General features: G+C 35.9%; 2 protein-coding genes across 9 annotated transcripts in view; one reads left to right on the top strand and one right to left on the bottom strand.

Annotated features, from left to right (window-relative positions):
• LOC120346747 (uncharacterized) overlaps positions 1–15,647 on the bottom strand; it is a 41,841-nt gene that overhangs the window by 3,030 nt on the left and 23,164 nt on the right. For 4 of the 8 annotated variants that reach the window (XM_078116622.1, XM_078116620.1, XM_078116623.1 and 1 more), the window contains 14 exons: positions 14,772–14,926; positions 13,408–13,521; positions 12,422–12,505; positions 11,531–11,701; positions 10,583–10,686; positions 9,304–9,324; positions 7,223–7,334; positions 6,641–6,794; positions 6,064–6,130; positions 5,090–5,159; positions 4,694–4,794; positions 3,591–3,759; positions 2,611–2,733; positions 1,950–1,976 (listed from right to left, as the gene is read on the bottom strand). In XM_078116622.1, the coding sequence (XP_077972748.1) occupies positions 1,950–1,976; positions 2,611–2,733; positions 3,591–3,759; positions 4,694–4,794; positions 5,090–5,159; positions 6,064–6,130; positions 6,641–6,794; positions 7,223–7,334; positions 9,304–9,324; positions 10,583–10,686; positions 11,531–11,701; positions 12,422–12,505; positions 13,408–13,521; positions 14,772–14,926 (1,472 nt within the window). Of the gene's footprint in view, positions 1–1,070; positions 1,116–1,949; positions 1,977–2,610; positions 2,734–3,590; positions 3,760–4,693; positions 4,795–5,089; positions 5,160–6,063; positions 6,131–6,640; positions 6,795–7,222; positions 7,335–9,303; positions 9,325–10,582; positions 10,687–11,530; positions 11,702–12,421; positions 12,506–13,407; positions 13,522–14,771; positions 14,927–15,647 lie in introns of all 8 variants that reach the window. The other 4 variants (XM_078116625.1, XM_078116626.1, XM_039416564.2 and 1 more) reach the window with 4 other exon arrangements.
• Positions 307–15,647, top strand: part of LOC120348399 (uncharacterized) — a 115,376-nt gene continuing 100,035 nt past the window's right edge. Inside the window, exon 1 of the mRNA XM_039418509.2 lies at positions 307–317. The gene's annotated coding sequence lies outside the window, so the exon portion shown is untranslated. The remainder of the gene's footprint in view (positions 318–15,647) is intronic.

Genomic DNA, 15,647 nt, shown 5'->3' with positions numbered 1-15,647 from the left:
CCGCCTATTGGCAACCATTTTACTTTGTTTTTGACCATTTAAATAAAAATTCTAATTTTTTCGATTTTTCTTCATGGACAGCCGAAATATACTCAAAATTAAACCAATAAGCACAACTTCTTCTCTTTTTTTTCAAATAGATAATGAAAATATTGTGTTAAGTGTTAGGTAATGTTCTCCATGCAGAAAATTTTGCGTTAAGTGTTAGTGAATTCATGCAGGTGAGCAGAATGTGGAATATGGGCGCTCCAGAAGTATGTGTACAAATATGGAGGTAACTAATTTTGTTCGCCTGTTTTACATCAAGTTGTATTAAGGGACTGAAACCTATGGGCAGGGGGTATATTCACTTGGCTAACACAAACAGTCCTCGTAATAGATCGAAAATAAGTAAAATCGGAATAAAATTATGACCTAACCCTAACCTGGTACACATACTACTGGAGTACCGGAAAATGTCTAAAGAATGAAAAAGTTCAAATTTGCTGATTTCCGCTGCCTACATGCCCAGAAAAATGTTGTACATTTAAACACATTCTTTGAATTTTGCTCCTAGTTTGTAACTAATATCCAACTATTTATTTGATCACAGCTACATATGCAGCTGTAAATATGTCGCCAATTATTCGATTCAAATATATATAACACGGTAAATGAAGCGTACTGACAAAATGAATCCATTCCTAAGTTGATGCTGATGCTTTTTACTGGAAGATGAACTCTTATGAAAGGTAATTATTTGTAAATTTGGGATGAAAATGCATTTTTAGATTAATTAGATTAGATTAATTCAAGAGGATAATTCAAAACAGAGGCTAAAATAGAATTACTCAAAGACAGATTTGTATAATAGAAAAGAAAAGTCGGTTTGAACGTAGCAAATTTCCGAGAGGACTAGGGTGTTTCAATAAGAAAGTATATGATACTCTATACTTCGGAAGAAGAAAAATGAAAAATAATAAACGAAATTCCGATAAATGAACGACGGATCTGGTTGTTTATTAAACTAAATGAATAAAATGAAAATATTAAAAATGATCGACTAACGATTACTATCATGAACAACTTACAAATATCTCTTAGTTGTTGTAGAAAAGTATATAATTGTTCAATTCCTGTGATACAGTTGATAAACTCATTATTGACTGCATATTACTCAATATTTTTCCAATTTGTTAATTCGGGGAAATTTTGTACTCTCAGAATCAGAGGCAAAATCAGGATCAGTAAGCAAATTACGGTCCGCGGGCCGGACCCTGCTTGCCGAAATGTTTCATCCGGCCCAACCCGGGTTTTTGACCAGGGGCTAAAAATTTTGCCCTTCTAGACTGGCGGGCCATATAGGTGTGACGTAAAAGTTACATTTTATGAACAATATTTACAGTTTTACAGAAGCAAATGTGGGAAACAATAAGCCTCATGCCAAGACTAAATTTAATCGCAATCTCAACAAATTCCGTGAGCTATTTTTTTAGCTTAAACATCAAAGCTTGGTTTTAGTTTGGTTGTGGCAGCATCGGGCGGGCCAAATAAAATTACCCAACGTGTCGGATTTGGCCCGCGGGCCGTATGCCCTAGGCACTTGCTATTTTTCCGTAAATTTTCAATTTTCGGTTCCTTATTTGTTTTATTTTTAATAGTTTGATTATTTAATCTAAAATAAGTGCTTCGAACATTGTTATACGTGTCTGATTTCAAGTGAAATAAATATGTGTGGCCGCAACCCGGACGAGCTCATAGTTAAATAATTAATAAAGAACTACATGAACTCAAACTTTTCCAAGGTGCTGCTGGCCACTGCACGCCGGCATATGTATTAAGTTCGGTTCACAATATCAATTCATAGATTTCATAAGTTTTTCTTGTGCATTAGTATAAAGTTAAGTTTGCTGAGTATTAATTGTAGAAATAAAATTTAAACAAAACAGTTTTTGCAAGGCAGGACTCACTAATATTCGTGCTTCTTCTTGCGTCGGCTAAATTGTTAAAATGTGTATTAAATACCAAGATTTATGTTTAACACAAAAAAAATCTTTTAATTAATCTTATGTTTGAGTACCAAATCAAACGATATTGATAAAGATTTTTCGTATAAGATCTTAGAATAAACTAGATCTGTAACATGTTTTAACCGTTTGTCCGGAACCTTGTTCAAGCAATTGTGTTAACACCAGATATGTATGCACAACTTACGGCTTGAAAATGAGATGTAAACGTGTTCTATAGAAGCGTTTACCAGCCGGAGGTCCACAGCCCCGTAATGGGGGCACAGAGCAATTGGAGGGAGGCTACAATGCTAAGCGCAAAACTGATTTTACATTTCACTTTACAAGAAAACTCCCCCTTTTTCCAAGTTTTGTTGCTTGATAAGGATATTTCGCAGGATGTTTTGACTTTGTTAAGCATGAATTGTTTGAACATAATGGGATTTTAGATACACCAATCAAAAGAACACTATAAATACCACCGAAATGGTGAACAGGGCCATGAGTGCTAAAAGCCGCTGAAAGGAAGCCGTGAGCTATAATAGGTTGAGAACCACTGTTCTATAGGATATTTAGAATATACCATACGGCTACAAAACCAAGTGCAAACTACTAAACTACGTACTACTTGTTCTGCATTCCTCACTAATTCCACCTTTGTTTGTCGGCGACTCCTTGAATGAGAAGCTGAGCGACTTTGTAAGTCACTACGGAAAGATTTTGTCCGATATTTCAATGATGCCCTAGTCTGGAAAAAAAGAAATGACGTTACGATGGGTAACAGATTGTTTCATTTAACTGGAGACGAAGTAGACTTATAGACTTGTTATGCTATATTATTGTTACAATGGGTGGAAATTGTCTTTATTCGTAACTAATAGATCAAATATTTTACCCAAACTTTCGCTGTTTTATTTAATTTATTGTTTACTTTCACTCTTGTTTACTTTCAATTTCTCCACAATGAAAATAGAGTTCAAACTAGAAACGACTGTTTGCAATACGGTATTTCGCCAATTGCACAAATTGGCGTTTTTGTGACATCAACTAATGGACCAACAAAGCCGATATTTCGCCAGAGTTTAATTTATTTTAAATCACTTTAAAGTTTTCTTTCGTTTGGATTTTGTGAAATTATGGTTTTAAAATTGTGACATCATAGCGCTTCAGCTATGATTCTGATCTATTTTTTCTCTATACTAATTAAGCTAGTGCAACTAAAAATTCATATTATGCAAGCTTCCAAGAATAAAGTATCACGATATACCTCTGAATTTATAAAGGTGGGCGCTCCAGAAGTGTGTGTACCAATATGAAGGTAACTAATTTTGTTCGCCTATTTTACATCAAGTTGTGTAAAGAGACTGAAAACTATGGGGGGGGGGGGGGATTTTCTCTTGGCTAACACAGACAGTCCCAGAACTCGTGCTAGAACTAAAATAGGGACTTACACTACGGGAGTACCAAAATATGATTGCAAATTGATATGTTAAAGCACTTATGAACTGGGCCCTACTATGAACTGGGCACTTTGAACTGGGCCCTAGACCCATGGGCCCAAGGAACGGTACTCTGGGGTCCATGAGCAACCATGAAAAAACAAACCTCTGAATTAAAGATGCAATGAAACATGAATAAGAAAAATCCTTGAAGAGAATTGAAGATTGCAAATAAGTATTGAAATATGATCGTATCTTCGTTGACAGCAAAGACTCCAAACACCCAAGTAACTCCCAGAATTGGCATTAAGACTGCGATTCCCTTTGCACAGACACTGAAAATGTGAAAAAATATGGTGTAAAGAAAAAGAAATTGCGTTTTTGTTACAATAATTTGACTCATAAAATTCAGAATAAATAACGAAAACCTCCAAAAACTTTGCAAAAACGTGGGTAATCAGTAAAAAGTTGTGAAAACAACCAAAATCGTTGCAGGATGAACAATCATTATCTATTTTGATAATAGGTATACCCGTTTTATCCAGCAAAAACTTACTACTAAATTTCAGATTTTCTAAACAATGATGCAAGTCTCATTGCACTGCTTTAAATAAGGTAGAAACACTCCTAGAAATAAATCATTTTTCATGGAACCATTTTAGCTGCAAGAACGCACAACGAACGCAATCATTCCAAATCAGTGGTCCTCAAACTTTTTAAAGGCGCCCCCTTTTTAGAATTTGTCAAGTCTCGCGCCCACCTCAAAAATAACTAGTTAACAATAAGCTACAAATAATGGATAGAAAAGCGAAAGTATGCGTTATCCAAAAGCACGTTGAAAATACGTGTACATAAAAAAGAAACGTAAACAATGAAGAAATGTAAATATCCATAATAGGGCAGGAAAAAGTATGTTTTATTCACAAAATACGTGAATGGAACGTGAATAATGAGATAAATGAAAAGTTTTAAAAACAAACAAGGCGGGCAAGATCAAATTTAACAAGTATTTTTTTTTTTAATTAGATTCACCCCCCTCAAAAAATTGTCTACGCCCTCCTTGTGGGGCGCTCCCCACTGTTTGAGAACTACTGTTCTAAGTCTTGTATGTTTGATTTATTATTTCGATCTTTTTTAAGTAATCATAAATAACTATGTTATTATTTAGTAGAATCAATGCTAATGGTTGCTGTTTCAGATAAATATTGAAAAAAAAAACAGAAAAGAACACAAGATTGTCTACAAAAATATTTTTCCTGATCTACTTACACCACTGTTGCTTTATCTGTCATGCAGCTGAGACAATTATCTTTTGATTTTGCGAGTGTTGTAATAACTCGAGTAACTTTAATGAGAATGATTGTGTTGACCTGAAATTGTTGAAAAATCTTAAATTGAACTAAACATTTGGGACGAATTTGCGTGATCAAATCAAAGGTAAAAGTTAGTTGCTAATTGATTGGAATATAGACAAATATAAATTCTCAAGCTAACGTAATGGTAGGTATGGTATTGAATCAATTTAAATAGAGGATCTTGAAGTAAAAAAACGAAAAAGGCCTTGCTTCTAAAGAATTTTCTCTCTTCAAATATATACTAAAGTCTCAAAATCGATTGTTCCAATAGTTGCGAAGAAAAGCAGTTTTGGGGAGTGTTTCAACTTACCAGTATGACAAATAATGCAGGTCCAGCAAACGCCCAAATAACCATTGTATTGTTGATGTCCAACCAGCAACTAAAATAAAATAAGGGTGTTACTATCATCATAAATATTTCAAGCATGATAATGAAGCGATCTCGAAACAACGACAAGTCTACCTTTTTACTAACAAATTTGGTGCTCTAGAAGTATGTGTACCAATATAGAGGTAACTAATTTTGTCCGCCTATTTTACATCAAGTTGTCTAAATAGACTGAAACCCGTGAGCAGGGGTTATATTCACTTGACTGACACAGTCAGTCACCGAACTCGTAATAAAACTAAAATAAAGAAAATCGAAATAAAATTATGCCCTAACTCTAACCTGGTACACATGTATACTACGGTAGTACCAAAAATTTCATTTCTTTCGTTCAAAATAAATAACGCCTGTGCGTAAAGAAGTGTACAACTATCAAGGCGGAAATTTATACTATGACTGGGAATGTTTTAATTACTCCCGTAGTGTGTGTACCAGGTTAGGTTTTATTCCGATTTTACTCATTTTAGTTCATCACGACTCACGAGTTCGGGGACTGACTGTGTTAGCCAAGTGAATATACCCCCTGCTCATAGGTTTCAGTCCCTTTACACAACCTGATGTGAAGTAGGCGAACATTAGTCATCTCTATATCGGTACAAATACTTCTGGAGCGCCCATGTATCAAAGTGGAAAATTATATTATGACCTGTACTATTTCCTGCGATACTGGGAAACTAAAGCGCAACTCGTTTCTGTTGTAATGGCAGTTTGTGGCGCAAAGCTTAGGCCTCGTATTTAGTTTGTAAAATGTAGCTCATGAACACTGTGTAAAATGATGTAACGAGTAGCAAACGGTTTCTTGAATCGCTCAACTGACTTGTCAGGACCCCAGTGTTGAGACTTTTTTAGTGCGACTGAATTATTAACATTTTCTCGGTTCTATTGTTGGAACATACTTTTTATTTTCTCCGTATCCGCTGAATGCCGCAGCTACTGAAATTGTACATATAAGTAGAGGCGTCCCTGTAAAACAGAAATCAAATGTATTGATTGTATTAGGATTAAATTCAAATCTAGATAATAATAAGAAACTCTGAACAAGACGAAGAACTACACTTGTTAGGCAAAAAAAATGACGGCGCTCCAAAAGTGTATCCATCGATACCCTGGGAAATGGTGAAATTACTAAACTAAGTAAAGGGGAATGTGAGAAAAGGGGGTGCTCCCGAAGTATGTGCACCAAGATGGCGCACAACCTGAACACAGTCTGGGTACCAGGTTCGGTTTAAGGTCGTGCGCCATCTTGGTGCACATACTTCCGGAGCTCCGAAAAGGGTAATAACAGCTTGCTAATACTAATGACTCATGGACTAAACCTCACTCGTGACGTGACGGAAAATAATGTGAGGGTATTTGCCCTAGTTTTTATATTAATTTAACTGAGATTTTAATTCATTTACTAATACCTTCGCTCTTAGTGGAAGTGTAGTGTAGACCAAAAGTTGCATCAATATATTAAGTTATATAAATTACCCCATCCTATCATGTAATAATATCCCAATCTACTCTGTGCGCTTCTGAAAACCTTCACGACAAGATTGTATAAATGAAGTCCTTCCACCAACATCCAGCTAAACGCACTCATATAGAAGAAATGTAAAAGTATTGCTGTAGCTTTGCAGGAATCCTGGAATATAATATAAAGAAAGATTAGACCTTGTTTCGCTAATTATGGAGTCAAGTCAAGATTATTTATTTATATTAAATTGTACATAATTTGCTAGAAATAGAAAAGCCCGCGCAACCTCTACTGATAGACAAATATATATAAGTTGTAAATAAACTTCTAATTGACAATGACAATTTTGGATGGTTCAGAGTATCTGTAAAACTGCTTCTTTCTGTATACATTTGTGTTGGGGGATTCCTGAGCACTAACTTTTTAGATACTGTAGCAAGATTTTAAATGAATAAATTAGGTGGTGAAAATGCCTTTGGTCAGACAAAACGATGCAGAATAACAAAGGTTAAAGCGTGATACAACCTTTAAATCACTTAATATATATAAATGGGTTGTCATTCGATAACAACCAAATTCGATGATTTCATACATACCGTTCCTGGAGGATTATCAGCGCCAACCAAGAAAGTCACTTGACCGAGCAACATCGAGAGAGCAAGGTTTGCATGGAGATGGTAGCGCTCTGTCCTGTGTCCTCGAATATTACTGTAAAAGAAGGATGTAGTTTTATTTCGAGAGAATGAATACGAGCGAATTTGGTGAGGCTCTCTCGTTTTGTTTAGTTTTCTCATTTTCTCCCGTTTTTCCCTATTTTCCGTCATATAATTGGGTCCAGTGCCATTTTTCATTTAAGATAAAATACCTGATTCAAAGAACTTGTATACATACTACAAATTTGTGTGTACATCAGAACCGCTGTGTATATCGCAGCCTAATATGCTCTCAATGCCGACAAAACGACTCAATAAAATTGCGACACATTTCCCCAGGTTACCAGTCTATGTCGGATATGGGAATAGTTCATCAGATATGTATTTCAGACATGCTACTTGATCGTGTTGAAATTTATTCAAGCTTTGCTGGATAGGTTTATGCGTATTTTTTATTTTTTTCGTATTTTCCGTGTTCTACTGTTTTTTATTTTTTATTTACTGGTTGGAAAAAATAAACTTGACTTGGTTATAAATATTCCCACTACTAGAAATACCACATAAATAAAATAATCGGTCACAAAGCACTTCACAATATAAGAATGTTCGGTGCTCCCGAAGTATGTGCACCAAGAGGACGCGCAACCTGAACATAGTATGTGTACCAGGTTAGGGTTCAGCACAACCTGAACCCTAACCTGGTACACATACTATGTTCAGGTTGTGCGCCATTTTGGTGCACATACTTTGGGAGCTCCGAATATTCATGTGCGCGAACATTCAACACTTGACCCACAAAAAAATCAACACACCATGCAATTACAATAACGACTCAATTTTAGAAGAAACAAATCTATCTATCTATCATCTGTATCAATACTTATTCCTATAAAGTAATAATATTTTGTTGTTCAAAGCGCGGTATTATGGTTACATAGAAGATAAGCGAATTTGAACAAGAACGATTTTATGTCAGTATTGTATTTAATAATCTCATGGCTCTGTGGTTACCAAACTGTTTGTTGAATGAGTCGAAAAATAATTTCGAGTGCGTCGCAAAATAGCAATCCATTTCCTGAAAATATTTCTCGTATTTAGTATAGTTTTGCCAAGTTTTGCCTTGACTAAATATGCGTGAATTTTAAAACGCTGTGAGTTTGAAAAGAGCGGGAACGGCTAGTCTGATCTGATTGTTAAATTTGATTGGTCAACTAAGTTGCCTTTAAGGGTTGTCAACAAAATAAAAGTTCGTGCAAACACTATGACTACAAATCATCATAAATAATATTAACATGTTCTAATTCAGGAGTGTGCAACCTGCGGACCGCGGGCCAAACGCGGCCCACAATGAAAAACTGTGTGGCCCGCGGTTAAGTGCCAATTTTGAATGATGTGCGGCCCGCGAAAGTTTTTAGTTTAGTTCAATCTGGTATGTGCTAGTAATTCCAATCCGTTTGCGTTGCAAAGCCCATACCTGGATAAAATTTATTATCTATGCCAGTGGCTTTCAAAGTTGATTCACCCGGGGCCAAAATTAGAAGCGGAAGGACATTCGCGGGTCGGAAGAGGGGTGCTTCCGCAAGGGCGCGTCCCGTATGTAATCCTAATACCGATATAACTGAATTGTAACGAATATATAACATGATTGAACTGTGATAATGGCGTAACAATCGGAAGTATCTAGAACGCCAAAAAGTAGAAACATAAAGTGTTTTACTGTTTCATCCAATCTCGGCGGGCCATAATAAATTGTTAGGTGGGCCGTAATTTGCCCTCGGACCGCGGTTTAGGAACCACTGATGCCTATGACGTTAAAATGCCCTAACAGCTGGCTTTTGCGAAGTGAACAATGCATTCTATAAGATCGATAACAACAAAATTTTTGTGCTTGCAAATACTATGTTAAATAAAGGTTCGACCCCGTACTTTCACTAATTTTTTTATCATGCCCTTCTGTATTAAAGGCTGCACACCCCTGTTTCAATACACACAACACAATACTCCACACTACTCGGGATCCTTACCCTGATTCTTCGAATGCATTTCTACATAAACAAAATAGAAAACAATGAATTCTGAGAGGTTCGTGATAACAGAACTTCGAAGTTAAGGTAACATTTATTTTATTCATTCATTGAATTTAATTTTATATTGACAATGGCAATCAGCGGAATTTACTTCCCTATATGGCCGTGGTTCTCAAGCTTTTTAAGCCGCGCTCCTTTTTTAGAATTTGTCAAATCTCGCGCCCTACCCGCCAAAAATAACTAGCTAACAATAAGTTACAAATAACAGATAATAAGGTGAAAGTATGATTTATTCCAGGGGTTCTCAAGCTTTTTTCAGGACGACCACAAAGACAACTTCCAAGTGTCCAGTGCGACCCAGGTCAATATATATATATTTTCATGGAATTTTAGAGCTTTTTTTCCTGGGCTTTTCAGATTGGTCATGTGGTGGTATCAAGTAAAATAAGCTAAAACCAAACGGTGATGTCACAATAATCACCTATATTTTCTATAGCATAAGCATAGAGCGATGCCTATGGGCCTGTTTTACAGTAAGCCATGATGCAAACTGCTAAATTTACCATGGTTTGTCAAATCTTAGATGTTTTGTACATCCATCCTCTACCATACCTCAGCGACCCCACCAACCCCATGACCTGGTTGCGACCCTACCTACTTATCACTCCGACCCAATTTGGAGTCGCGACCCCTGGTTTGGGAACCCCTGATTTATTCGATAAACATGTTGAGAATACGTGTATGGAAATCTAACAAATAACTTCATTTTTAATTAGCTTTACGCCAATTGAGAACTAAAGACTCCTAGTGTAGGTTAGGTCGAAAATAGCAAAATGTTTTGATGCCCTCTTGATACAAAGTGGCTAAAATTTATCACGTTTAAGTACTGGGTGATCAGACCAAGTGTAGACAAATGTTTATCAAAATATCTACAATATAAATGTACGGGAGAAAAAAATTATTGAGGTTGAGAACAACTGCTCTTATGCCTAGATTGTTAATGGGCATAACCGTTGGGACAAAAATTTCAGAAGAACCCATACATGCCTCGTGCAGTCAAGTTCCAATCAGATCGATTCCAATCAGTGCAGTTGAAGGCAAAGGGAGGATATTTTGAAAAATAACAAAGAATTCTATTATTTATCTTTATACTGATATTTTCTGCAAAAAAAATTTTCTCACTTACATTTATATTGTAGATACTTTAATAAACATTTGTCTACACTTGGTCTGATCCCCATGTATATTAAGATAAAGTGTGATGAAAAGTACTTACTTGACGAGAGCAAATACACACAGCGATAATACGAGACAGAATATTGAAATGGAACATCCGATGTAAGTTATCAAACTCAGATTTTTCAAATGGTTTTCCGGAATCTTTGAAGCAAAAATAAATAAAAAATATTAAAATATAATAAAATTAAAACAGAAAGGTATTGATTATTTATATTTTGAGAGTATGATAAAATCAGTTTTCTAGTTGAAATTGGACTTGAAATAAATGACAAATGAGGTATTGATATCTGCACCAAATGGGCAAAGTGAAAACTATATTGGTTTTTGTCTCAGTCAAAACATTCTGGTCATACTGAATCAAATTGCTTCAAGTCACGCGTCAACCGACATTTACTAGAACGCAATGCACCACCATATTCCGACACAATTTCAGTAAACCTTAGCATATCAATGGTCGCCCATGGCTTTGCTCAGAGATCAGACACATTTGCTACTGAGCGAAGAGAGAGAGCGAGAGCGGGAGAGAGAGAGAAAGAGAGAGAGTGCAAGACAGTGCGAGTGGGAGAAGACCAAAAAAGAGGGATAAAGAGCAAACGTGTGAGGGAGTATGAAATCGAGAAATGAAGTGAAAAGAGTTGGAGAGAGAGAGGGGGGTTGTTGGTGATTTACAAATGTGCAACAAGCCAAGGCGATATAATTCAAAGGCGATAAAAACAAAACGCTATGCACGAATCGTCAAAAATTACGGGGAAAAATAAAGAAAGAGAGAGTGAGTAGAAGAATGTCGAAGAAAGAGATGGAAAGAGAGAGATAGCAAACGTGTGATAAGACATTATTTGAACGGAATACAAAGCAAATGAGATTACAGAAAAAAGAGAAACATAGTGAGGGAGGGTAAGAGAGCAATGAATGAGGAGAAAAGAGTTGGAAGAAGAGAGAGAGAAAAGGAGAAAGAGAGAGGCAATAATCAACATATTAACCATACCTCAAAATCGACCACTTGCATAAGTATAGCAAAGTTGGTGAGATGGGGAGACACGAATGTGGTGTGGGTGTTGTTCGTTTCTATAATCTTGCAGTCGTGATTCGTCCATTTTGCAGTCGTTTTATTGATGTAAGCGCAGAATAGGTTAAACTCGTTCTCGAGACTTATATTCTGAAAATATAGAAAAGTTTTAATGTCACAGAAGTTCAATGAATATTAATTATTGGATCACGAGGCGCACACATGAATCGTAACTCTGAATTGTGGTTGTTAGCTTCAGGGGTGTAGTCAGTTATTCTCGATAGTGGTCTGAAATATCTAATTGCCAAGTTAGACCGCTCTTGAGGTTCTAAAATGTGTTTCAAGCTACGAAAAAAGCTATTTACAATACAGAAAAAGGCTTTTAAAAGTACGTTCAAGCCTTGAATTTAAAAAGCTATTTACGATACAGAAAAAGGCTTTTAAAAGGACGTTCAAGCCTTGAATTTGAGATATTTATCTTGTTTCGCCAACATTACTATAGGTTAAACGCTTTCACCATCAGCCATTGAGCCAAGTACATATGCTATCTATTTCTACACTATATTCCATTATATAGATCAGGGATGTACAACCTACGACCCGCAGGCCAAATGCGGCCCACAGGGAAAATTTGTGCGGCCCGTGGAAAAGTGAAAATTTTGAATAGTATGCCGCCCACAAAACGAGTTTTTAATTCAGTAGCACGTGCGAGTAATTCCAATCACTTCGCGTTATAAATCCTATAGGAAACTACTAGGCAACTACTAGAAAGTTTATGTTAAATAAAGGTGCGGCCTGCGGTTTCACGCAGTTATTCGTATCTGGGCCCTTCTGTATTAAATGTTGCACAACCCTGATATAGATCAATACCATTATATGCACGAAGCTCAGTGTAATAAGTTCTCCAGTCTTTAACTTCGGTTTAATGTTGACGCTGACAATCTCAGTGATAATCTGTAAAATAAAAAGGTATTTAGCATCGATTTATTATTGGACACGTTTAGTGGACATAACGATCGTTTCAATATTATGTTGTTATTGTTAATATTTGTCTCCATCATATTTAAAAAATCGCTTTTCTTTTCGAATACTGGACCAATTGCTTTGAAATTTTCAGTGGTTAAAGATAAAATTTTTCTCCAGAAGGCTATTACTTTTTTTTTTCGCTATGGCGTTATCAAAATTATTGCCATTGGGTGGCGCTACGTGTCCATATATTTGAGCATAGCTCTCTTGTTATTTTTGTGAAAGTATTTTACGAACAACCATCGTAAAAATATCTGAAGCCCAACAAATGTTACCAATGCTAATTTCAGGGAATTCTAACTGATAGTTCAATAGTTTTCCAAGATTTTTTTTTGTAGGTAATCATTACTGTCATGTCACTATTATATTGTATGCCTCATTGGCCAATAGTATAAATAGTGTTCATTCAGCTGTAAAAGGTGAGTCTGTCCGTGGTGACATGTTTTACTTGTTCTCAGTTTGTTTGAGTTATTTACTTTAACCTTGTAATCTTTATTCGATTTATCACCAACATTCCTCACGTTATTAAAACAATGTTGCACCATTCTCGTAAGCTACATTATTTGCTAGGATATGTTTCGAGTTGTTAATCACAAAAAGAGACTGACCAGGGTCGTAGCAAAAAATTCTCCAGAGGTGAAGAAGGTTCTGAAATTTCTAATGTTCAAGTTAGCCCGTATCAGCTAGCGGATTTCAAATGGATTTCCAAGAATCTTAAATGTCTAAAAAGCGTTTCAAGTCACAAAAAATTGTCCGACACTCAACCCTTCTCCTCAATTGTTTCGATTGCGATTGTTTTCTTGCCCCAAAATTAAAAATGTACTATTTACCTGCAAAGGCTTTGTACTATCGAATGTAGGACGTAATCCGAATTCAGGATTTTCAACCGGATCTTCTTGATCGATGATGTCAACATCAGTAGGAGGAATATCATTGTAGCAATCCTGAAAAATATCATAGGTTTTTGCAATCAACTCGTCTAGTGGTTCCTTAACGGTGGGGGATAGACAATTCTTTTAATGGGACGTGAAGATAATTAAAAATAAAAATATTGGTTAGATTAGATCTTGCCCGCCGTGTAACACTCTATAGCAGTAGTTTTCAAACGATGGAGCGCGTGGACGATTTTTGAGGGGTCGTGAAATTAATTAAAATAAAAATATTTGTTAGATTTTATCCTGCCTGCCCTGTTTTGGATATTAAAATTTCCTTATTTTCGATATTTTTGCGTTTCATCCACGTATTTCAACGTGTTTATTGGATAAAACATACTTCCGCCTTACTATCGGTTATTTGCAGCTTATTGTTAGTTAGTTATTTATTAGGTGGGGCACGAGACTTTTTGGCGAAACACTAGCAAGCAATACAATAGAATTAGATATTTGATTTAAGTTATTATTGCTATACACTCAAGACAGAATAAAATACAGAATGAAAGTGTTCCTCTCCAATTAAAAAGAAAAGGCAAATTTTCGCTGAAACATCGAGTCGCATTGGTCTCTAATGTGAAAAAATGAAGACTAAAGGCGTAATATAACGAGTGCGTGTTTTAAGTTCCCGTGCTCTCATGACTTCTTCCCAGCGGAGGCGCTAGTGAGGTGAATACTCTCTATTGTAGCTCTTTACGTCGAATTTTTAATGTGATATTACTATTGAGTATCGTATAATCAGTTGCGATAATTCAGCTTCGTTTCGCTGTACATAACCCATTGCCATATTTTGGATATTTTAGTTTAATTTTTTTATATATGATTTTATAAGTGTTTTTCTGACTTCACAATTGATTTTTCCCTTCAGTATTATTTTATGAGGTAATTCCACAGTCCCACTCTGAGAACTCCGATACGCAATAATAACATTTTAAAAAAATAGAAGAAAAAAGTAGAATCATTCAAACGACTTCTTCAATACAAGTACTGAAGATTTGAAGCTCATTACGGTAGCCTATTAGTTCTGGAAAAAAGCGATTTATCTTGTCTGATGGAAAAATCCCCCAAAAGCGTGAGGCTGCGATATCTAACACTGTGTTTTTTAGTCAAAACCAAGGCCAGTAAATTATTTTATTTATATCTTAAATATTATTTAGGGAATAATACAAAAAACTGACTGCTATTTTTCTAAACGTCCTGACATCTCAGACATCAGGCAACAACAACAATTTAGTCCGCTTCGTATACAACAATAGTAAACTCACACTGGCGCCGGAATGTACAGTGGCTGCAACAACTACAGGTGTGTTCTGGGATAGTGACGTCACAGTTGATTCTGAAAGACCGACTTCGACATTCTGAGTAGGCGATACGGACACGGGTGTCTCTGTTTTTGAAGGAACGACGATGATAGACATACCTAAAATAAAAAATATATAAAAGATTCCCTTTTAGACATAATTTCATTCCTGACAATTTTCTCCACCATCAAGTACAAACATTTGAAAAAAATAACTGCGTGGCTAATTAATCCCAGTCCAGTTCGACGTGGACTGGTAACCATAAGAGAGGTCGTGGTACGGTATATGATTAAGAGTTAAGACGTCTTATTGGTTTTACTCTCTATCAGGATAAAAATGATATCTTTTCCTCATACAAATTATCAACAACGAATATTAGTCAATAAAACAAACAAAAATCGCAATAGAATTAGTACGTCTCTAACTCTCACGACTTCTTTCCAGGGTAGGCGCTAGTGAGATGAATACTCTCTATTGTAGCCTTTTTCGTCAAATTTTTAATGTAATATTACTCATGAGATTCGTATAATCGGTTGCGATAATTCAGTCCTGTTACGCTTTCAGTAATTCATTGAAGCAGGGATATTTTGGACATTTTATGAGGTGATTCCACATTACCACTCCAGAAACTCCAATTTCTTAGGACTTCATGGAAACCCTATATTTATAGTTCATACAAATCAGACAATAGCAGTGATTAAACTGATGAACAGCGGTGGGTTTCTTTGGGCTTCCTCTCCACCAAAACAGCTGGTACGAAACTTATAATTTCTGAAGTAGAGACTTATGAGTTAACAAGATTTAAAAATGATTACAAACTTACTCGGCGCTCCCTTAACA

Source organism: Styela clava, chromosome 1 (genome assembly GCF_964204865.1).
Source record: "Styela clava chromosome 1, kaStyClav1.hap1.2, whole genome shotgun sequence".
In the NCBI taxonomy this organism is placed as follows: Eukaryota; Metazoa; Chordata; class Ascidiacea; order Stolidobranchia; family Styelidae; genus Styela; species Styela clava.
The sequence above is the reverse complement of the archived record's forward strand: the minus strand, read 5'-3'. Positions and strand labels throughout refer to the sequence as shown.